The sequence below is a fragment of the Trichogramma pretiosum genome, unplaced genomic scaffold (genome assembly GCF_000599845.2).
Source record: "Trichogramma pretiosum strain Unisexual culture from Peru unplaced genomic scaffold, Tpre_2.0 scaffold42, whole genome shotgun sequence".
Lineage (NCBI taxonomy): Eukaryota > Metazoa > Arthropoda > Insecta > Hymenoptera > Trichogrammatidae > Trichogramma > Trichogramma pretiosum.
Window position 1 is genome coordinate 116,098 of NW_019641653.1, and position 23,793 is coordinate 139,890.

Sequence of the window (23,793 nt, forward strand, 5' to 3'; positions counted from 1 at the left end):
GTTTGTCAGCGCGAAATTTGTTTTCAGGGACAAATACCTTCGATATTTTACGTTCATACGCATCGGTGTAAAATCGATATAAATATGTATACAGCGAGTCTGCGCGCGCGTTATATAGGACAGTTATTCGCGCGAATAAACGAAACTATATATCGCAGCTGCGTCTCAGAGTTTTTCCGTCGTCGTGCAGGAAAAAGTTTTGAAAAGACCAGGCCAATCGGATATTTCGCCTCTCGCTATATACATGACGAGATCGAAAGAAAGCGTCGTCGTCGTCGTCGACATCGTAGATCCGATATATACGGTCGTAGAATAGCCAGCTATGGGGTCGTATATATAATATGAAGGAAAAATAAAATCGCGATGGCCATAAAGCCATCGCACGGTCCAGGACATGGAATAATTTTTATCGAGGCAGCTATAATATAAGGAAAAGGGAAGAAAAAAAGCTGATAAGTGCTTCATCGTATGATTGGCCGGGTGGTACAAACGCGCGCATCGATTAGAACGTTGTAGCCTGCATGTTATAACATAAAAGTCAAGAATTGCATAAGGTCAGTCGCGCGTATAATAGAATCGCGCGTTGCTATAGGCCGCTGCTGATGTATAGAGTAAGGGTCGGTCGCTTTTCATACAGAATGTACAGCCTGCACACGTCTTACGCTTATACTCGGTGCAAGCACAAGTGCGGCGTCCTAACGTCCAATACTGAATTTACCAAGTGCAGCCTCGATAGGAATCGGCACGCGTCTCTCTATACACGTATATGTACCGATGTACCTCCAAGTTACGTGTGTGTGTGTGTGTGTGTGCGCTGTACCTATATAGCATAATAGGCGCTCGTCGAGTGCGAGTCGTCGCATCGATCGGATTACAAATGACGCCCACGCGCGAACATGCACACACACGTACACATACACAGATACACCAAGGCACGCATATATATCGTACGTCAGAGCAACGACCAGCGCATGCATAACATAGCGTACACGTATCGCAAGCTGCAGAAGCGCAGCTGCGATCAGCAGCACAACCAAAAGAAGCTATATCATTATAATATACATAGCGTGTGCAGTTTGCGGGCATTACATTCTTTGCGCTTTTTTATGTTGAAGAGGTGCAGTCTGCATGATCTAGCGTCAACTTGCCAATATGTAGGGACAATTGCATAGAAAAGAGTTATAGTACGTAAGTTCGAGCGCACGCCTCGTTCGCTCGCGAGATGAGACAGAGAAAGAGAGAGTAAGAGCGGGATCTATAAATGCATCGTTATCTCAGTCTTGGATTTATATAAATGCAGCGCGGTGGGCTTGCGTCATGTTCGCCGCTAGTGTGGCTATATGTAGATAGGCAAGCGAGAATAGACACGGTGTATTCTCTCTCTCTCTCATCTCGCGAGAGAACGCGAGTCTCATTACACGCATCATGAGAATTCACGAGTGTATGTATGTGAGCGCTGGTGGCGACTACTACACTGCATTGTTCATACATACGTAGGACCAGTCATGATACGTCTACAGACAATTCGCGTTGCGTTTTCACAATTACAGATATATCGATTGATGTGGTACTTTGGACTCTATAGCGCCTAGTATATAGCTATGCATGTGCGCGTGTGTGTATGTGACTGTGCGAGATGAATCGCAGCAGCGACCCTCGAGTCATATATATATACAGTGCACGTTAAATTATGTATGACACGCGCGCTCGAGCTCTCGCCTGGCACAGCAGCAGTCACCCAGGTTTCGCATATTTGTTTGTTTTGCGGGTGCAACAATCGTGCAGTCCCATGAAATGTGATTATCGGTGAGCACATAGCCATCGGCCAACGTCATATCTCTGTATATATATATTACTTGGATAATTTATGTTATATTCCATCAACTGATGTAAAATAATATTTATATTTCTCGCGTCAGTGCGTAGTACTGCCTTGCATACAATGTTGTCACTAATTTGCATTGTCAAGGTGTTGAGTCAGCTCGAGTAAATCATCATGGGTATTATATCAGTATAGGTAAGATGTATATACGAGAGATGCGATCATTGCTCTTAATACCGCGTAGCCGCACATAATATATGTAATGACTCGCCCGCGACTCGCCGCATGTTTAATTGCCTCGTTTCTCGCACTTGAGAACTACATCAACATAACATAACATAAAAAAACAATAAAAAATAGCAATAATAACATCACCGATCGATTGAATATGATGAACACGTCACTCGCATCGATACATAATCGAGAAAACCGGTTTTCTTTCATAGTCATCGCGATCGACTTTATGGAAAGTGCGTCCGGAGTGATGGACAATGCAGCGCGCGGCGCGTCAGCCGTGTACGCGCCTTCATGGCCTGGCAGCCAGAAGGTCTTGTAAGTATATAACCGAGTTTTATTTATACACATTCACTCGAATCCAATTTGCGTGCATCTATATGCGCGCACACGTTCAAAATATTTTAAACTCGAGACACACGATGAACTTAATTTTTGCATCACGATTTTTCGCTCTCTCTCTCTCTCTCTCGCTTGCGATACGCGTATCATAAAAACTATTATTTTGATTCAAAACACGTCATAGACTGGCAAATTTTGTAATCGTCTGCAGTCCGATGCGCGCGAGGACTCGACCTTCTGAAAAATCTCACGCACAAATTTGTCCTTAAAAGGTACACAACAGCGCTTCAGTGTCATTCTGTTTTTACTATGAGAGAAAAAGAGAGAGCCGATGATTCAGATTATTAAATTAAGGAAACGATGCCTCTTCAAGCGCGCCGTAATCGGGACTTCATCGCGTGAGTGACGCATATGGAGTATAGCTCAGGAGATCGTAATTATAAATGCGCCATGTATGCGGTAAACAATGTACTCACTCTGTCTGATTGTCCTCAAAGGTGAGACTTCCCTCGTTGTGGACGTACTGCTTGCCGGGCTTGGCCGTGCCCTCGATGGTGCGATACGGGATGACGACGCGGCCGCGCGCCCCACTGTAGCGTATGACGCGCAGGGGGAACTGGCCGATGCTCTCGATCAGCTCGACGTCGCGCTCCGGGAAGCCGAAGATGCCGCTGTGGTCGTCGTCGAGGATCATGACTGTGGCAAGGCTCGGCGACGCCAGCATCGCCGGTTGCGAGCAGTTTACCAGCCTGACAAAAACAGAGAGACAAGCCCGATATAGTTAAATTATTTTGAAGAAATGTTCGAAACAGATTATTACAAGATCTACATTTGAGAATGGCAGTTTTATGGCGTATAGCCACGAGTTGTTTGGCTCAAAATATTTGACATTTATTTCATCTCTTTTTTTTTGTTATTATTCAAGCAAAACAAGAGCACGAAATTCGTGAATGATTGATCTCTGAATAGCCTTAGAACGAGACTCGTGGCTACGAACTATATAGAAGCGAATTCGACGAGTTGTTTTATATTATTTGTATAGAATAATCGCGCGACGACGAAATGTCAGCCCGCTCGACTTTATTTCCAGAAATGTTTTGAGAAAACATTTCCAAAACGCTCAATCGCGGGAAGCGACAAGTATAAGCCCCCAGGCATTATGGTATATATAACTCGGTCGGATTTTTGTATTCGTGCCCGCGTGTGCGGTCTCCTCCGTGCACGTGTTAAAAACCTCGATGCTCAACGCGTTATCCGCGCGCGCGTTCGTGTTTCGGGGTAAATTCTCACAGTTTATAATCATTTCCCTTTGTGTCGGGCGCGCGCCCGCTCAGCGTTTGACCCACTTACGAAGCCACGACAAAAGTGCAGCAGCAGCAGCAGCAGCTCGTCTGCTATGCGTACTACGCACGTGTGATATATACTTGCGGTGCAGTGGTCGTTACACGTACGATGATTGGGTTTAACGTATATTACATGGGTATGGGTCGATGACGAGCCGTGTCGTTATTATGCGGTATATAATAATGCAGTCGTTACGAAGCCTGTTAACAGTGCGTCTGGACATATCGACAAAGAGAAGAAAAAAAAATCCAGGCTCGTTTTCTACCCTCGACGGCCGCAATAAAGTCGCGCCTGCTGCACTGACTTTCCCTTTGTTAAGTACCGCGAGCGTGGCGCAACCCCTCGCAGTTCTCTCTCTGTCGTCGCGCGCGTGCAGTCGCGGGCACTCCTTCATTGTGTGCAGCGCTCTTATCGCGAACTTTTAATCGCCTGCTTCTCTGTACGCGTGTGTGTGGGTATACACATTTTTTCCCCTTTCGTAAATACGTAGAGGAATTATCGGTTATGTGCGTTGCACGAAAGGTCCGGGGGAGAAAAGGCAAGCAACACACACAAGACGCTCTGTTTGCCTTATCGCGTTACAATCAATATAATATGTACGCTGCTGCTTCTATAACGCATGTGTACTTTCAAAGCGAATTTCATGATTTCACGATTGATTGGTTACGTCGAAGGCGAATCATACGTCAAGTAGTAGTAGTAGTAGTGAGTACAATCAGCTAGAGGCGCACAGCACACTCCTATGATGTTTGCTCTCGGTTCGCCTTTGATTTTTGTCAAAGCTCGAAGCGAGAAAAAGAGTGATTGCTTTGATCGATGCAGCATACGTGCATTAAATTTTTTTTGCCGCTCTCTGTGTGTATAACCAACAACTGCCATGTCCCAGAGATCGATATTATTAAACGTTCGCAGGCAGGGAAAATTATAAGAAAATAAAGAAAGAAATGGAGCAAAAAAGACTGTGTATCTTTACTTAGGCGCGTACAAAATAGTACCATAATATTATTGTCTGCGCTTATTATTTAGATACACATCTTTCAAGTGAGTTATTTTGGCTGCTATAGTATGGACAGTTTCAAATTATAGATCATGAATATTTGGTAGTGCGCGTATAAGTCACATATAACGCACTGCGATGATTGATGCGACTCGTTATCCAGTCACTCGATCGATTCAACGTGCCTATACAATCTACAAGGTGCATATTATGTAAGCTAGCGCACGAGTCGAATCGCTACAAGCCAAAAGATTTTAACACGCATATAGCGATCGATCGCGCCAGGACAAAATCACAGCGAGGATATCGCCAACTTTATAATGATCTCACCTGACGTAAAAGTGCTCGTCCTCCTCGAAGAGCTCGTCGTCGATGACCGAGACCGAGATGACTTTTCGCGTCTCGCCGGGCTCGAAGCGCAGCGTACCCTTGACACTGACGTAATCGGAGCCGGCCTCGGCTGTGCCGTCCTCGGTGCAGTACTCCACCTCGCAGGGCCGATTCAAGTCGCCGCCGGTCCTGGCGACCCCCACCTCGAACGTGCCGACGTTCTCCATGACGGTGTAGTGGCCCGGCTCGAAGTAGATCCTCATCGCGTTGATGTTCTCGATGTCGATGCTCTCGGCCTCGGCGCGCTGCAGCTCGGCTTTGACCTCGCTCAGATCGCTCTGGGCGCGCTCGCTGATCTTGCGGCTGAGATTGCCGGCGCCGACCATCTTGCGCGTGGCCTGCACCCGGTAGAAGGCTCGGCTCTTGGGGCCCTTGCCCAGCACCTCCTCGTGCGCCATCACCTCGAGCTGCTCGAGCGCCAGCTGCGGGTAACGCTTGCGCAGCTCCTTGAGCGTCTTGATGTAGTCGCGTCGCGTCTGCTCGAATTCGCGCGACTCCGCCGAATCGGCGTCCATGTACTTGTCGATCATGCCGTTGACGTTGCCGTCCTGGCTCTTGATCTCGAGCTCGACACCGCCGTCCGAGTCGCCGGCCTCCGTCTCCACGATGACGCCTCGCTTGTTCATGCGGTAGCCCTTGCTCAGGTACTTGTTGAGGAGGCGTTGATCGGCTATGTAGGCCGTCAGCACCGTGGCCGGGAAAAACATGAAGGTGAGCAGGCCCTCCCAGACCTCGAGCACGCCGGGCGACGACACGGCTAGGATTATGTACAGCCAGACGTAGGCGAATATGCTCCAGGCGGCCGTGACGAAGAACACCCGCAGATGCTTGATCTTGCGCGTCTCGCCGTTCGGTATGACGGACACGCAGATCGCGATGATGACAAAGAGATTGTAGGCGGCCGAGCCGACGATCGTGCTTGGGCCCAGCTCGCCCGCTTGGAAGCCCTTCGCGTAGATCTCGATGATGGACAGGAGGATCTCGGGCGCACTACTGCCCAGCGCCATGAGGGTCAGATTGGCCACGGTCTCGTTCCAGACGCGGACCACGATGATCTGCGGCTCCTTGCCCTGGCGCTTCACCACCAGCTCCTTCTCCTTGGACGTGATCACCTCGATGGCGGCCATGAAACGGTCGGATATGATGGACACGCCGATGAACAGGTACATGAGGACGAAGAAGTAGACGAGGCCGCGAAAGACCACGTCGAAGAGGTCGAGATTCTCGCTCGGGTACCAGACCGGCACCACCAAGCCGGGCTCGCAGCGCACCGTATAATTGCCCGACATTTTTCTTCTCTTTCCTCTTGTTGTAGATAAGATTTGCACTAAGATGGGCTATTATTCCGCCCGTTGACGATCGTTTTTCACAGTTGACGGGTTGTGGCAGCTCTGTAGAGTTCACTTTGCTGCTGCTACTGACGATCAGTCAAAGTCATGTTAACGAAAAAAAAAAGGAAAAAAAAAACGATAAAAAATCAGGCTCTCTAGCTTGACTTTCGACAGCTGATAGGCGCTGCAGCGCGACGTTCGAACTCAATGAGGCGGGTTACTCGGGGACCACTGTTGATGGGCTTCATAGCCACCTACTTGTTAACTACTTTTTTTTTCTTCCAATTACACTTTATAAAAATCACCTATTAGCACTTTTTTTTTCTTTTTGTATGTTAACCGATAAATTTTCTCGATCACACACTTTTACAGATTCTTCTTCATTGATCGAGGTACGTTTTCACGAGACACGAGCATCTTTGATAGATTATGTAGCGGCACGCACTCACACTTCGACCCGAAACGATACATAACACGCACTGGTATAACGATTTGTCGCAAACACTGAATTACTATCGTCGCAATGTCAAAGGAGTAAGATAAGATAGAGAAAGAGAAAGAGAAGAAAGAGAGAGTAAGGAAATTTTTAAGGAAAGAGACTTATAGGATTGAACGGTAAGAGATAGAGAGAAAGAGAATAGAGAAAGAAAAGAGAGGAGAAAGAAAAGAATCTCGTTTATCAAGTGACCAACGTGCTACATGTGTATGCAATAACTTTGCGTTTTTGGCTCACCGTCGTAACTTTTGATAATTGTCGATGTGCATCAACAACGGCTACATAAAAAAAAAAGAAGCACCACAGCACAGTTGTAGCACACACAGGCCTTGTGCGCTCGTCGTCGTCGATCGTTACAAAAGCAGCAGTAGCAGCAGCAGAAGCAACCTATCGCTCGTTAATAATAACAAGTGGCTGCGTTCACCGGGCATTCGTAAGGCCGAACTGCATGTCAATAATACACCTGGCGGATCATGGAGAGTCGTGTGCACTCATTATTCACTCGTCTTTTTTTTTTAACGAGCTTATGAAACTTTTACCGGACCAACGGAGTAAGAGAAAGAACGAGCGAGAGAAAGAGAGAGAGAAAGGGAAAAAGCTGCAAATCGAGCCCACGAAGCACACGAGAGTGAGACAACGTTCAGAATAGAGAAAGAGCGAAAGAGAGAAAGAGAGCGTCGAGGCGCAAAAAACAACTATACGCTAGAACAACAACAGTCGCTTAGGGTTTTGTGTAAAAATGATTTTTTTCTATATATTAATATACGATTAAAAGTCGCCCGAAGCTTGCCTCTACAGCCGAAGCCGCGTACGAGCGAGCACTGAGCGCCTGAGCCGCGGCATAATGTACGCGGAGCTTTTCCCGCGACGTCGTCGGCAGGCGGGCAGACGGCAGCAGCAGCAGCAGCGAGAAGCCCCTCTCGCGGCTAGCAGCGGCGGCAGCAGCGGTGGCGACGACGCTATTTCCACACTTATAGCTGCTGCTGCTAGAGCCATCGCCCCGCTTGTGGGGCGTCGCGCCGCGCGAGCGCGCGCATCCAACCGCTCTCTCTCTCTCTCTCTCTTTCAAGCTCGTAAGCTATATGTATATATAGGTGCTGCTGCATCGAGAATACACCTCAACTCGCTGGATTATACCTATAGCACGTAGAGCAGTGTATGTGCGAGCGTGTGTGAGTGCACTGAGGGAAAGACCGGGACGCAAACGATACGTTGTTCGTTGCGGAGGCAGCGTACACGGCTTCGGCCTCTTCTCTATCTCTCGTGCCTTATAGCCCTCTCTATCTCTGTGTCTGTGCTGCTTTACTCGTGCACATGATACGTGAATCGTGTGAGTGTGCGAGTGGGCGCGTGCTTGCGAGTTCTGCGAGGAAAAGAGAAAGAGAGAGAGAGGGAGAAAACGGAGCTGAGAACTCCAAAAAGTATCTGTGGCAAAGGCCCTATGTGATACACGCGCGCGTAAACGCGAACAAGAGTCGGAGAGCAACTTGACGTGAATGGGTGATGCTTCAAATATATGCCTTGTGTTATGTGTATATGATGAAAATACGTGTCGCGCAGGCTTATCGCTGATTTCCTGTATACCTATTAACTGCGCGCGGATCTTTCGCGCGATCCGCGAATCTATGGCATTTCGTCGATTAATCACCGCTCGACCACTCGAGCTCAAGTAAATGGGACATTTTTGATTTCGTGGCCCATTGCTTCGCGCGTGGTAGCAAAAATAAAGACGAAAAAAAATAAACAATGCTCGTAGCCTTGATCTCGCGCGCGTTTAGGGACTTCTCGTCTCTCTGCTTGACGCTCGTTATATATAGACTATATGGGCCACAAAGCGGACGTGCGATAAAGTGTCGATGGCCTTTGAACATCCGCAAATGGATGGATTTTTCGTCGAGCACAGCGTTATCATTATATATAACGGTGGATCCGAACGAGACTCGAATTTCATTTTCCCTACAGAAGCAAGCGCTCCGCAGTTCGGAGTTCAGAGTCGATCGCGCAAAAGATGATGCGCACAGCTGCTGGGCGTTCATGTATGAGAGAAAAAACAAAAAAGCCGTCGCTATTTTCTAATGCGACGATCACGCGACAAAAGTCGTACGATATATAATGCACACGAGTCGTGAGGCGCCTATGCACAGCCGATGCATCGAGCGTAAAAGCTCGGCAAAAAGCGCGGATATATAATCTCGAGCGCAGCACACTCTGTGCATCGTGTATGTGTGTGTGTGAGCAAGTGTGTTATATAGCGGGGGTGCGGCGCGGCTGCTGCTGTTACTACTGCTACTGTTGTTGTCGACTTGCGCGCAAGCGCCCCCGCAGCCGGACGGCCCCTGCGAGCGAGCAACCGGCTCGACAGCAGCTCTTTCTTATGCAGCGATGTGTATAAAACGCTTTGCCGCGCGTAGGGATCCGGCACCGACGTACACCCTGCACCTATATATATTTGTGCCGCGGCCGCTGCACCGGGAGCGCGGCGCACAACCAAAAATCGATTCCAAGGGCGCGACCGGCCCGCCCGGTCTCTCTCGTCTGTACTTGTGCCCCGAACTTGCTGCTTAGCGCACTTTGTTCGGTTGGAGGATGCACTCTCAACGAATGCCGATGGCTGGGAAAATCTCTATCTAGTTTGAGAGACACTTTTGGGTCCAAAATCCATGTCGAGTTTGGACCCGCAATGAATTCTAAGGCAAACACAATGCCTGTCGCGGCATAGAGTCTGGGATCATTTCGAAAGGGAAAGAAATAATCTTGATCGACAAATCATTTGTAATAGGTCTGTTTTTGAAACTTGAAAAACAAACATTTTGATACTTTCAATAAATAATAAAGTACTCTCTCATTTATTACATTGTCGAAAAGTAACTTTTTTATAATATTAATGGTTTTACAAAAAATATAATTATTAATTATATTACATGTGAGAGATGTGTAGATTCCAACATTTTTTTAAAATCGTGTCTTACATTATTATAAATTTAATAACATTATTTTCAATTTTCGTAATCGATGAATTACATTTTTTTAAATTGTCAACATCCATTTACAAAGATATTCTTTGTTATCGTGCAAATAGAAATTCACAGATTTTTCGTTTTTATGCAATGATTACTGATGAGAGGAATTCGATTGTTCTCTAATTCATTCGTCTTTGACACTTTAAATGCAGGAGATGACGTGACTTGACGTAAAGCAAACATATTTCATCTTCTTTTACCGAGCGAGTATTCAATCTTCGTATATCTGCTAGCTTGACCGAAGATATGCAAGATTTACATATTAAACTTTAAACAAAATCTGAGAGAATTAGCGGCATTATTAAAAGTAATTTAAGTAACGTTCAATCATGAATAAATCAATAGTTAACGTTCAATCATAAATAAATCAAAAAATAATTCATTCCTGCAAACAATTTTAAAGATATTATAAAGAAAAAATAAACATACTCGAAGAATCATTTATATTTAAAATCAACAAATAAACTTTAGCACTTTAATAATCTCATTCCAATCTTTCAACTCAAAAATCTCGTTTGAAGGTCAGTGGCACGATATCAAAGCTCCGCAAGTGCGTACGCTTACTCTCTGACATCTTCTGCTGCAGCTATCCAAGTGCACCTGTGCATAAGGAAAGTATCGTTGAATTTCGTCCTTATCGTCGATAGATAGCCTATTATTTTCCAGATACACGTCGGTGAGATGAGACGAGCAAGTGAGCGACAACTGATACACATATTTAAACTTGTTGCCTCGCAGATCCAGAGATTTCAAGCTCTTCAAGTCCTTCATCCAGCCGGCTGGCAAGCACTCGATTTTGTTGCGCGACAGATCGAGCTCTTCCAGCCAAGTCAGGCCCTCGAAAGTATTGCTCGCTATCGTTTTTATGCAATTGCCACCCAGTAGTAGCTGCTCCAAGGACGTAACCTGGCTGAAAAGTTCTTTGCGTATTTCCTGCAGCTTGTTGTTGCGTATCGACAAAATTTTCAGATGCCAATTGCCATTGAACTGCGGCCAATTTCTCAACTGATTATCATCTAAAATTAGCGTCTTGAGCGCCCTCAGAGGTATGAGGGTAGCCGTGTGCAAAGTCTCTAAACCATTACTCGACAGATCCAAGCTCTCGAGATTGTACGAGTCGTGGAAGGCGCAAGATTCGATCTCGGTAATTCTGTTGTTAGACAGCGACAGTACCTGCAGCTTCGACGTCGAGACCAGTTGTAGAGCTGATTCGCCGCATTTTTTATAACATATCGAACGTATGATATTACCGTCGGCTTTCAGAGTTCGCAAATTACAGAGTATAGACCTGCTTATTCCATAGATGCGATTGCGCTCTACGTATAGGTGCTCCAGGCTCGCAGGTACATCTTGAAGAAAAATGCAGTTATCGATCTCGTTGTCCGATAGATAGAGAGACACGAGCCGCGGAAATGATTGGCGCAGCGAGAAGTTGAGCTTCTTGATGTGATTGTTTCGTAGGTAGAGATTTTGAACTTCTGGAAAGCAACCCGCTTGGCTGATTTCTCGATACAGACTGTCCGAAGGTAGCTGATTATTTTCAATGACAAGAGTAATCAGATTTCTCAGACAACTGCCGTAATTGAAAAAATCGCAAAAGGCCAATCTGTTGCTCGATAGGTCCAAGTACTGCAATCTTGGAATCGAGTCGAATGAGTCGGGCTTGATTCTGTAAATGCCGTTGTTCCTCAAATTCACAGCTACCACTTGATCACTTTCGATGAAATTAGGATATGGATTCGGCACCTCCTCCAATTTCAAATTTGGCAGATTCAACACGTAACCATCGCTTCTGTAATAATCTTGAAATTTCGAAGTGAAATTGGATTCGTATGTCGAATTTGATTCTATGTCGATAGAATATTGTATATTTTTCATAGGAAACTCGATGGGCGGACGTGGGCGGTCGATAAATGAACCACTAATGTGTCCCAAGCAAAAAATCAATAATAACGCTCGCAACATATTGATGCTTTTTGCTTTTTGATTAAACAATTTGAAAAAAAAACACTTAATTGTTCACCAAAACTCGTACTTGGCTAATTAGACGCTCGCTCATTCGAATGCAACTAAAACCTAAACTTCTCCCAAATCGCTTTTATATACGACCAATAATCATGTTTTTATAACCTTAGACTAGTTTATAAAAATCCAATTTTTCCGTAGACTCTAAGAGTTTTCTCAATGACTTTGTTTACGTCGAGCACTTTCGAAGCTTTGCACGCAATGCATTCAAGGTGCAATATTATAAAAAAGCACAGCTATAGCCCTGAAGACAATCGATCTATGCGCAATTCTCGATGAATTGCTAATCACGATTATATAAGAATAAGGGAATGTAATTTATAAAAGCATTATTGTTCAGTATTAGTTTTTCCATAATAATGTTGTATCGAACAGATGCTGAAACTATAATTGGTGCAATTTCAAATATGTTTGCGGGAATTGAATTATTTGCAATCTATCTACTAAAAAATTTACAATAGGTAAATATTTGTGACAACGAAGGATAACAGGAGTTGCTCCAGTGAACATCTATCTTTGTAATTCGATTTCATTGTAAAAAATGTTATGCCTCTTTATTTCTTTTAAATTTTATTTTAAACAAGGTACAAAATTTTATCACAAAATTATACATTTCAAGATACATCAGTAACGAAACACAACAAAGAGCTTACGAAATCATAAAGCTTCATGACCATTATGATGATGTTTGAATTATTTTAACACAAATAAATGAACGTAGGAATGGTTTTATATTTATCATTCTATTATTTTTGCGTGGAATAGTCATAGTAATTCATGGTCAAAAAAATCAAGCATATCTTCAATCGTATTTTTTTCCATTCAAGTTACATCAAAGACCTTCAAATACCTACTGATTGTTGATCCATCTACTATAAGTAGCATTCCTCAGTCTCACTTCATCGAGATCGCACTTGGCGTAGCAATCTCGGTTCTGACGTTTATTCGAACTGCAGTCGCTCTCTAGGTGAACAACAAGATTCGACGCCAGCTTCGATAGGATCGAGCCACTAAGGTGCGTAATCGGATTGTTCTGTAGGTAGATCAGATTCAGCACTGGAGCATGAGACAACGACATTTGTTCAAGGGTCTTGAATCGGTTGCCGCGAACATCGAGGGTCCGTAAATTCCACTGCCACTTGAGCAAATCGCTGGGTATGAAGTCCAACTCATTGTTCGAGAGATCGAGTTCGGCGAGGGAATCGAGATCCTCGAAAGAACCAGCACTGATACTACGAATTCTATTGCCACCAAGCTGAAGAACTCGCAGAGATTTTAGATTCTGCAATTCTCTTCTCTCGATGACCTGCAATTTATTACGCCTAATGGAGAGACTCGTTAATTTTACATTATTGAACAAATTTGGCACGCTTCTCAACAGATTGTCGTCGAGATTGAGCTCCGAGAGCGAAATCAACGCGTCGAACGTCTCTACTTTGACGTTGGACAATTCGTTGCGCGACAAATCCAGCACCTCGAGACGCGTGGCCTCCTGAAACGCGCAGGACTCGACGTCGATTAGCCGATTGTCCGACACCGACAGCTCGCGCAGCTTATGAACACCAGCGAGCTTGAGAGACGTATCCTGACAGCTGCGTAAGCAAATCGAGCCGATGATATTGCCATCGAGACGAAGGGTCTCCAGTCCTCGCATGATTTTGCAGTCGAGACTGCTGATTAAATTGCGCTCGAGATACAGGTGAGTCAGGCTTTCCGGCAAATGGTGAATGAAGGCGTTGCTATCGAGGCTGTTGTCCGACAAAAACAAGTGCGTCAGGGCTGGGAAGGCAGCTTTCAGCGAGAACTTAATGTTTCTGATGGAATTGCGACGCACGTAGAGGTAGCGCAGTTGCGGCAAACACTCGGCGCGGCTTATGGTCTTGTCGATATTGTCCGCGGGTGGCCTGTTATCCTCGATTATCAGCGTGGTGAGGCTCGGATGCGAGCTGCCGAAATTAAAAAAGTCGCAGAGCTGAAGATGATTGCGAGACAGATCGAGATAGGCGAGATTAGGCAGTCGCTCGAACGAGCCGGGAACTATCTGTCTGATTTCGTTCGAGGCCAGATTCAGACAGCTAACATCGTGACTGTCGATGAAGCCCGGATACGGACTCAAGGGTGACTGCATGTCCAAGTTCGGCAAATTCAGAGCAACGACGCGATGCCTCGAGACTGTCTCGCATCGTCCGACCGTCGTGTTGCGCTGGCTCGAGGCAAACGATTCGTAATTGATGGACTGCTGCACATCGCGCAATGGAAAATGAATCGCTCCAGGTTCGAAGAAATGATGACCTCGGCAAAAGGTTGCGCACAGAATCAAGAGAAACGATAGTAGCGTGATAAAGTTCTTCATGGTGTCAATGCTGAAAACTTTAATTTAATATAATTAAATAAGAAAATAATAACTTTATAACTTACAGTTTTAATCACATCAATTTGTAATAAAAAATAATCTTAATTATAAAAAATTGTAAAATTTTCTTTCGAACTCAAAATTTGGTAAGATAATCTTTTGAATACTTGTGATACACGTGTTTCGCGTCAAAAGTGAAAAAAAAAATTATTACTCACTTCAGATGTATGCGCTCTCTCTCTCTCGAAGCTCTACGACTCAATGAAACGATGCAATGGCATTTCATATTTATATGAAGGCTGCAAACGTCTGATTTATGAATCAAAACAGTGAATTTTTTTAAAATACTAAATTGAGGGCGAAAAATTTGAAGGCTGGCTAGATTTAGCAGCGAAGGTCATGAATTACTCATTATTGACAACTGAACGATGAAATTAAAATGTGAATTAAAATTTAAAAAACATTTTATTACGTGATTGGATTAAATTTCTCAAACAAATATCACTTAAATATTAATTAGTTACATTTTATATGAATATTTTGTACGAATGAAGAAAATGTGAAAAACGCAAAAATTGTATTGTGACTTTGACCTAAAATATGTTTAGATAGAAAGACATTGAAGTAAGGGTTATCTATGTGTCAAGAGCAACGCCTATGAACCAACTAAAAAAAATTATTATTATCTGAAAAAGTGAAAAACTTCAAATTTTGGTCTTGATATTATTCTTTCCTTACATTGATGAAATAAAATTAACGTTAATGCAAAATAAATTTGGTGCTTTATAATCGAAGTTTGACCTAATTTATTCTGATAATGAAATGGCAAAACAATACATCCTATAGAATCAGTATCGATGCGAGATGAATAAATTGATGAATTGATTGCGGTCATACATTCATTTTTGTTCATTTCAATTTTTTAATACTCAAAAAAAAATATCCACCTACCTCAATTAACGATCATCCCATCAGATGTCTAACAGATTATAAAACAGAGTCAAATGTCATTGAAACTCGTAACAAATACCACATAAGCAAGCATTCTACATATACATTTTATAGTATAGATATTTTAAAAAATTGGAAATTTTTCATGAATAACTTACATCTAAGTTCAGAAAAATTTTTTCATTATCATTTCTTAAATTATCGAAAACAGAATTTCTACATGTATAAAATTCGCAATTTTAATCACTCCATTTTGCGAATGAACAACATAGAATAGAGTGAAAGTACACATATAATGTGATAAGTTTACTTTTCTTCTACTTAATCTGCCGCTGCATCGTCTGCGCTGGGCATCGAGAAACCGTCCTCGTCGCCGTTATTCTCATATTTGTGTTTGATATGTCTCCAAAGTCGCTACAAGGATGAATTTTTTTGAAATCATCAATCGCGAGATGGGGACATTGGAATCTCTTGAATATGTACTCACGCCTTGGTTTATTCTTTCAAATATAGCCTCGCACAAATGGTCGTACGTACGCTCGAAGAACAGGGAGGTCACGACTACAGCAAGAATAAAAGTCGATGTCCTCTTGAAAATATAATGGTAAATGAGGCTTTTGTAATTTTTATTCGTCTTCATGGTTATCGCAAGTGATTACACGCGTGGCAACGGTTTGCACAGGCTTACGTGCACTCTGACGTACGAATGTGTTTTGTTTAAAATTCAGCCAACTTCGGGCATTTCAATCTTTTCCTTTGATCATCATCGAATGAATCGAAAAATACGATAATTGCAGTTTAAAAAATGTATATATTCGAGCACAATAAAATGAACAATCTTGCACATTTTATACAATTGAAACAAATAAAGTTAAATTATTTCATTGACATAACATTTCTACTTATACTGTATGTATTTACAAAATATATTTACACATTAACAATAATTGTTTCAACTTAGTCGTCTACAATTATAAATTTTATAAATGTAATGGTGTAAAAATAATCATTTTCACAGATTGAGTAACAAAACATAAAAAATTGTTTAAAATACGTAGCTACGTAAAATTTTTAGCTACGAAATTCGTCGTCTGCAGAACCTTACGTGACATTCTTATTTGTCCAGATGCTGGATCACGACCGAAGTACTTGACTTGAAGTTCATCTCCTACTTTTAGATTAAGTGCACTAGGATGATTTATTTTCCGTTGATCTAACTGGGAATTAGGAAGTAGAGCCGGTTGCATAGTAGGATATAGAGTGACCAGCACACCTGAATCTTTTAGCTCTACTATTTTTGCAGTGTAAATTCCTCCAAATTCTAATGTAGGTTGTTTTACTTCTTTAATTGAAGATTCAATCATTTCTTTTGCTTCGTTCATTGCTGACTTATTGGGTGCAAACAAAGTAAATTTAAAATCTTCATCTTGATTTATCTAAAGTAAAAAACAGTTTTCATTATTATTAAAATTCAAAACAAAAGTATGGTACTAGATTTGAAATTGTTATCGTAAATAAGAAAAAAAAATTAGCTCTTACATGGACTCCTGTTTGGAGAAATATTTTTTTTATATTGCTTCCACCAAAACCTAAAAGTCTTCCTCTGAGATGCATAGGAATATCAATACTTTCAGTGACTGGCATATTATCTTTTTTATTGGTTCTTGGCCTAGATATAACTTTATTCATTATATCCAAAATTTGCGATTTTCCAGAATGTGCTTGCTCAAGACTTTTGAATACAATGTCTAATGGAAGTCCTGGGATTTTTATATCAGCCTGCACAGCTGTAAAACCAGTTTTTGTTCCTGCTACCTTAAAATCCATGTCTCCCAAATAATCCTCAATTCCCTAAAATTAAATTTAAATACATCAAAGTAAACTTGATCATTTAAAAATTTATAAAAGTCTAAATTTATTTACCAAAATATCTGTCAGTATTTTATAGTCTTCAATACTATTTGTATTTTCATTGTAATTGGTCATTAAGCCTATAGCTACACCAGCAGCTGCAGATGTTATTGGAATGCCAGCATCCATTAAAGCCAAACTACCTCCGCACACAGAAGCCATTGATGATGAACCTTAAGGTGGCAATTTTGCATATTTTTACAAAATTGTTGTAACAGATTTATTAAAATTTTTGTGTACACTGTGTGTACATTGCTTACCATTTGACTCAAGAACTTCACTTGTTAATCTGATTGTAAATGGATAATCTTTTGGTACAACAGAACGTAAGCCTCTTTCTGCTAAGGCACCATGTCCTGTTTCTCTTCTACCAATGCCTGACTTTCCTGTTTCATTTGTGGCATATGGAGGAAACTCATAGTGTAAAAAGAAATTCTTCTCTTTGATACCACTAGCTAACATTGATACAGTGTCAATTTTAAGTGCACTATCTGGTGAATCTAACGTAACTGTGCAAAGAACTTGGGTTTGACCTCTTTGAAATAGAGCTGAACCATGAAGAGGTTTGAATAAATCAGCTGCACAGGAAATATTTCGTAACTCATTAAGCTTACGTCCATCACATCTAAAAATTTTTTTTATAATTAAGCATTTTTTAATCATTAGAGACATTTGAAAAATAATTTATTTTTTTCTTAACATACCTCAGATTATTTTCAAATATTAATGATCTGAAGACTGTTTTACTGACTTCAGAGAAATATTCAACAACTGCACTCAAATCTAAATCAGGAAAACTTGATTTCATTGCTGTCATTAATTCATTTCTAATGTTAGCTATAGCATTATCACGTGATAATTTATCATGCTTATAATCTGTGAAAACTTCTCTTAACTTCATTTCAGACAACATTTTTACTGCCTCTTTTACCTCATCTGAGAGTTCACTTGGAGGATCCAATACTCTTTTTTTTTTACCGTGGCTATTTTGAAGTTTTTGAATAGTTTGGACTATTGATTGACATTCTTTAACTCCAGACTCAATAGCTCTTTTCAAATCTTCTTCACTTATATTATCAGCTGATCCTTCTAACATGACTACTAGATTTTCTTTTGTAGCAGTAATAATCAAATTCAATGAACTCTGAGACATTTCTTGACGAGTTGGATTAATAACAATTTCTTTATCAATAAGACCAACTCTTACAGCACCAACTGGCCCATTCCATGGAATGTCAGATAAAGCTAAAGCAGTCGCAGCTCCATTTATTGATAACACATCAGGATCATTAATTCCATCTATTGCCAACATATTACACATAATTTGTGTCTCATAATTATACTTTTTAGGGAATAAAGGCCGTAATGATCTATCTATTAATCTACTAGTTAATATTTCATGCTCAGTTTGACCTAGTTCTCTTCTGAAAAAATTAGTAGGAATTCTTCCAGCTGCAGCAGCTTTTTGTTTATAGTCCACGATTAATGGTACAAATGATGTATTGTTTGAAGAATGTGATTTGCTAACAGTTGTAACCATTACAGATGTGTCTCCCAAAGTTGCTACTGCACAGCCATCAGCCATTCGAGCAAATTTGCCCGTCGACAGTAACATATTTTTGCTAAAAATTTAAATGTTTAAATAATTATTCTCAAGAATTTTTAAGATTGCAGATACAAATAAATTGAGAAACTGAATGATTGTCAAGTCATTTTATTTTAACATGTGATTCACCAGGAACAAACAAAAACTTATCAACAAACAACAATTATGAAACTGTCCCCTAAATGACTTTATTTAATGCAATTGCTTGTCAATGCTAAAATCCAATTTGGTTAGGTGATTCATGCAATTTTTTTTCTTACCCATTTGAAAATGGAACAACAGCCTCCGACATGGGTGTTGCATCTGTGTTAAATTGTGCACTTGCACATTTATTATTGATCCTTCGCCCACTGGCAGGAAAAAGTAGTCGATTTTGTTTAAATAGCCTGAGTGTTGCCATGCTTGCGATGAAAATTTCACTTCATATCGCGCCGGCGAATGGCATTCAGAAATATTTGCAGCATGCTCGATGCAGCAGACAATGCTGCGTTAAAGTACCGTCACATTTCACGGTTTAGTACAAAGAAAGAACGATGAATGTGTTGTTGTAGCATAACGCAAGGCTGCCAGATAGTACTCGAACCAATTTGACAAAATACTTATTTATTTAATTTCCAATGGCAATTTCGACTTGACAATGGTCATCAATTCATAAATAATAGGTAAAAAATTTTATTTAAAAAAGTTAGAATCGTGTTTTCATTTTTATTGTAATTAAAAGATAAAATTGGGAAGCATGTGAATTGTAGCAGACTACAGCAATGAATATATTACTGTTGCTTGCATTACGTTATTAAACAGTGTTGAGTTTTCTAAAATATAAAGAAAATAAACTTGTAATATGCTGTATTTAAAGTGATAAGAAATTTTTTTTTTAATGCTTTGACGTTATTTAAAGTTAATTCATTTGATGTAAAAATTAATTTAATGTGATTTAATGTAATAATAATTATTACATTTTTTAGGCGTGAATCTTTCAAATAATAATGACGTTATACTGGGGTCGATTGTTAGTGCAAAATGTATCAAAAAGAGGTTTTCACTCGTCCAAGTGCAGACCTATGTTTCATGAATTTCCTGACAAAGATGGTCAACAAATAAAATCGAAAGAAGAGAGAGAATGGGAAAAATGGTCACTCAAAAGAAAATTACTTTTGGAATTTAATCTATTCAAAGAAGGAATAAAGGAAACTTATCGAAACTATATCAGTGAATTCAAGAGAGGTCCAATGATAGTTGTACATCCTCATGAAGTAGATGTCCTTATGCGTTTTACAGGACAGCCCGAGGATAAAGACAAATGGATTGTAACTGTTGATCAAGATCATGAAATGGGATATTCCTCTGCTAAGTAAGTCATTTGAAATTGTTTTTATAAAAAAAATGATTGTATTTATTATCTGATATCCAGTGGTTAAGATTTCAAATTTATTTCAATTTTATAGTTTAGACATAACTCGTGATTCAAAAGGTATGTTTCATGGCTTTCTCGATACAAAAATACCCAAAGATGGAAAAATGACCAGATCAGGTTTTGTCAATTTACGACTTGTTCCACCTATGAGTCCTTTTAAACAGAAAATATACTATAATTGGGAACTTTATACTCATATTGTTCTACGTATTAGAGGAGATGGCAGGGTTTATTCTGTTAACTTGCATTTAGAAACTCCAGAAGATCTTACCATGTATGACACGTACCATTATTTTATATGGACAAGAGGTGGGCCATATTGGCAACACATAAGAATACCATTTTCCAAATTTTTCATGGCATACAAGGGAAGGCTTCAAACGTCAACAACACCTTTGAAACAAAATTCAATTGGTTCATTTAGCTTGACTTTAGCAGATAAAATCACTGGACCTTTCTGTTTAGAAATTGATTATGTTGGTGTTGAGTATGATCCAAGTCACATAGAAGAAACAGCTTATGAGCAATACCAATCTGAATTAAAAATTTACTAAGTTTAAAAATTGTTAACAGTTGAACTATTGTAAATAAATATTGATACGCATAGAATATTGTTTTAAAACAAAATTTAATAAATATGTACATAGAAACAGTTTTTTACAATTTTTTGTCAATCGATTTCAATTATTTTTACATGATTGCCTGCCTGTGCTATCTTTTTTTGATAGTATTTTATATGTGTTTTTTGTAAATAAATAACTAGCACCTCCTGCAATAGTAGTAATTGCTGTTAAATAACAAAGACCTTGAAGCAGTGGATGGTCAACAAAATGAAATACTGGCGCAGCTAGTGTTCCTGCTACCAATAGTAATTGGACTCCAGTATTACATTTACTTATGAATGTTGGTGCTAATTGAACTGTTGCATGTGTAGCATCAAAGTACCTAGCCAGTGTTTTCTACAAAATTGAATAAAATAACGAATGAATGCAGTGTGGATTATTAAAAATCTGAAAAAATTAGCCTTACCGGTGGTGGCAATGAACGGTATCTAACATAAGATGCTCCAGCTACTAAAGCAACATCCCTGGAAACTACAAGGGCAGTTAAAGGAATTGGTATCAATCCTACCCAAGTAAGCGATAAAAACATTGTGCCAACCAGTAGCTTATCGGCTACAGGATCAAGAAAACTGCCAAGCTTTGAGGCTTGCGATGTCCATGTGCGTGCAATCCATCCATCAGCTAAATCTGAAAGACCGGCAAATCCAAGAAGCCAAAGAGCTACCTAGAAGTAATATGGTATTTTAATAAAAGGTCTGATGAAAAAGTTTACTTATAACATTTACTGCAAATTATATACTTACTTTATAATCTTGAGATACTATCAAGTAACTCAACCATGGAGTTGATAATATACGTCCAACACACAGAAAATTGGGTATTGTCCAAATATTTTCTCTCTCAATGATCTCCTCGACTCTTTTTTTTGTTTTTTCGAAATCTTGAATTAACCGGGCCTTAATCTCTTTTCTCCTTACCCTACGTAACCGTTTGATTTCTTGTTTTCTGTCGTAAGCTTCATCGTTATTTACAGAGTATAATCGAGGAACTACTTGTCTGAAGCTTCTCTCAATCAAACACCTATCGAGTGTTCTGCATCTGGTGAGACGTAGCACCGCAAAGTAACTCATAATTGCAATACCTGAAAGTGACAGAGTCATTGAACAATTAGGGAAAAATCGCCATTGCATCAAAAAAGTCCTTTAATTTATAAAATTGACGTGAGATTGAAACTTTGTATTAGGTTACTTCACTAGTGGCTTGGCAAATTAAAGGAATAAATATTCATTTGCGTAACTTACTTGGTACTTTTGAATTTGTACGGTGAACCAAACATTACGCACTCGATAAAGCGTAGAATCTCAGTCGATTGAAACGTCACTGCAAGTGCTCATTATAACATATTTCGGTATGTTATCACTACCGATGCTGAAGCAGCTCAAGCCATATGAGCATTCATAACATAAGCATGTACAAGAAGCTGCCATCTAAGCAAGCGAAGCGTGAATAGCAGACAGCAAAATAGAGAAGTCTGCTCGCTTGGCGGAGGAATGTGACTGCGCGATATTAAGGCACATGGCTCGCAGGCGGTCACGTGGCCTGCATTTACACGCAGGGTCAGTAAGTAGAGGAAACCTGCGATTGTGTCAGACGCAATTATTTTACGGTGCATTAATGTAAACTGCGACTCGAAATTTCTCGAGTGATACGATTTCGACCACTTGAGAATAATTCTGAGAATGGTTCGGCAGTTGCGGTATTGGGGAAGAGAATTTTATGAAATTTTGGGAGAGGGTTTTTATGATTCCAATAAAAATCAGCTGAAGCTAAGATATAAAAAAACAAAATTTATGAATTTAAGGCAGGTTCTAATGGGAATCTGTTTTCGGGTTGATATTACTCTATTTCTTAAAAAATCTATACAACAGATTTTGATTAATGTTTCCTCATGTATAACTAACTTATCGTTAATTTGATATTTTGATAGTTTAAATCGTTACGCGATCAAAGCAAAAATAAAAGGTCTCAAAAAATAAAGTTCCTCGCAAATCTGACTAATTTTACATTGATCAAGTATTTTATTTTTACGGTCACAGTGTTGATCAAGTATGTAACACATTACGTATTCTTCGTGAATTTTCATTCAAAACCAAAGTGTCAAAAAAAATTCGCGATGAAAAATTATAGTGGATCGCAATGCTCGTCAACAATAAAGCTTACAGTGCTCGAATGCAATGTCGATGTAATCGATATGTAACGTGGAGTGTTGCGTCGTGACTCTCAAACGATCGCGGATATCACACGATGACGGATCAATGAAAATCGATGCGCGCATGATAATATAAAAAGGCGGAACGAGGCGAGCGGATGGATCGGCAATTGGGTTGAGTAGCAAGGTCACAGGCAGCAATGGAGATCGAGTGGGTTTAAGCCGCAACAGGTTGCCCCTCGCGCGAACGCAACGACGAGGGCACAAATCGAGCGTGTGGCGCCCCTCATGGTGAACATTCCTTGCGCTGCATGTACAAGCCAAGTTTTTGCTGGCGGAGAAGATGCGCCGCAGCAAAAAGGATATAATATAATGACAGAGGCACGGCGCACGTCGTTTGACTCACAAACCCAGTGTAGTAGGGCTCTCCTTTGTTTATACAAACGCGGCCATAATAACAATAGCATATGAGTAGGCATACAGGCATCGCCCCTGCAATGCTGCATTTTCGTTGTCTGCTCATTACCGAATCGTCTTGCACTGTACACACAAAAGCTGCAGAGGCGCAGAGGTTCAAGTACTGGGTGAAATTGGCATGGAGAGGGGCCGTGGAAAAACGTGCTCGCGCAACCCTGTATAATGCTTATATGCACACGCACACACACGTTGCAACGAAACGTCCTCCACCTGTCAATGTACACACCTGAGCTTAAGATATAGCTGAAAGCTCTGCTCTGCCCCGTTATATAGCAATGGCATATACATAGAGAGCCTATAGCCGAGCT

General features: G+C 40.9%; 6 protein-coding genes across 9 annotated transcripts in view; 1 reads left to right on the plus strand and 5 right to left on the minus strand.

Annotated features, from left to right (window-relative positions):
* The window catches only part of LOC106651945 (sodium/calcium exchanger 3), a 96,394-nt gene extending 89,496 nt beyond the window's left edge, over window positions 1-6,898 (minus strand). For all 3 annotated transcript variants that reach the window (XM_023460074.1, XM_014370654.2, XM_023460073.1), the window contains exons 1-2: window positions 5,070-6,898; window positions 2,875-3,147 (exon numbers count right to left, since the gene is read on the minus strand). In XM_023460074.1, coding sequence (XP_023315842.1) covers window positions 2,875-3,147; window positions 5,070-6,418 — 1,622 coding nt within the window. In that variant the 5' untranslated portion in view covers window positions 6,419-6,898. The remainder of the gene's footprint in view (window positions 1-2,874; window positions 3,148-5,069) is intronic.
* A 3,600-nt stretch (window positions 6,899-10,498) lies between these two features.
* LOC106651822 (protein artichoke-like) lies at window positions 10,499-14,354 on the minus strand. The gene is made up of 2 exons (XM_023460108.1): window positions 12,856-14,354; window positions 10,499-11,897 (listed from the first exon to the last, which is right to left on the minus strand). Exons 1-2 carry the CDS (start codon window positions 14,352-14,354, stop codon window positions 10,499-10,501), a joined length of 2,898 nt encoding a protein of 965 aa, XP_023315876.1.
* Window positions 14,355-15,626: 1,272 nt separating this feature from the next.
* Window positions 15,627-15,956, minus strand: LOC111693913 (cytochrome b-c1 complex subunit 9-like). Its single transcript, XM_023460086.1, has 2 exons — window positions 15,793-15,956; window positions 15,627-15,719 (listed from the first exon to the last, which is right to left on the minus strand). The coding sequence occupies exons 1-2, from the start codon at window positions 15,943-15,945 to the stop codon at window positions 15,627-15,629; spliced, it is 246 nt and encodes an 81-aa protein (XP_023315854.1). The 5' UTR covers window positions 15,946-15,956.
* A 170-nt stretch (window positions 15,957-16,126) lies between these two features.
* LOC106651828 (polyribonucleotide nucleotidyltransferase 1, mitochondrial) lies at window positions 16,127-19,318 on the minus strand. Its single transcript, XM_014370496.2, has 6 exons — window positions 19,083-19,318; window positions 17,921-18,838; window positions 17,477-17,841; window positions 17,229-17,389; window positions 16,845-17,156; window positions 16,127-16,741 (listed from the first exon to the last, which is right to left on the minus strand). The coding sequence occupies exons 1-6, from the start codon at window positions 19,220-19,222 to the stop codon at window positions 16,364-16,366; spliced, it is 2,274 nt and encodes a 757-aa protein (XP_014225982.1). The 5' UTR covers window positions 19,223-19,318; the 3' UTR covers window positions 16,127-16,363.
* A 50-nt stretch (window positions 19,319-19,368) lies between these two features.
* On the plus strand, window positions 19,369-20,836 carry LOC106651830 (complex I intermediate-associated protein 30, mitochondrial). 2 transcript variants are annotated; one of them, XM_014370497.2, is made up of 3 exons: window positions 19,369-19,484; window positions 19,788-20,173; window positions 20,268-20,836. In XM_014370497.2, the coding sequence occupies exons 2-3, from the start codon at window positions 19,809-19,811 to the stop codon at window positions 20,788-20,790; spliced, it is 888 nt and encodes a 295-aa protein (XP_014225983.2). In that variant the 5' UTR covers window positions 19,369-19,484; window positions 19,788-19,808; the 3' UTR covers window positions 20,791-20,836. The 2 variants fall into 2 exon arrangements, with proteins under 2 accessions (XP_014225983.2, XP_023315867.1); XM_023460099.1 differs by lacking the exon at window positions 19,369-19,484 and adding an exon at window positions 19,521-19,719.
* A 44-nt stretch (window positions 20,837-20,880) lies between these two features.
* On the minus strand, window positions 20,881-23,571 carry LOC106651873 (probable cardiolipin synthase (CMP-forming)). Its single transcript, XM_014370563.2, has 4 exons — window positions 22,101-23,571; window positions 21,603-21,940; window positions 21,266-21,523; window positions 20,881-21,195 (listed from the first exon to the last, which is right to left on the minus strand). The coding sequence occupies exons 2-4, from the start codon at window positions 21,927-21,929 to the stop codon at window positions 20,917-20,919; spliced, it is 864 nt and encodes a 287-aa protein (XP_014226049.1). The 5' UTR covers window positions 21,930-21,940; window positions 22,101-23,571; the 3' UTR covers window positions 20,881-20,916.
* Between the last annotated feature and the right edge of the window lie 222 nt (window positions 23,572-23,793).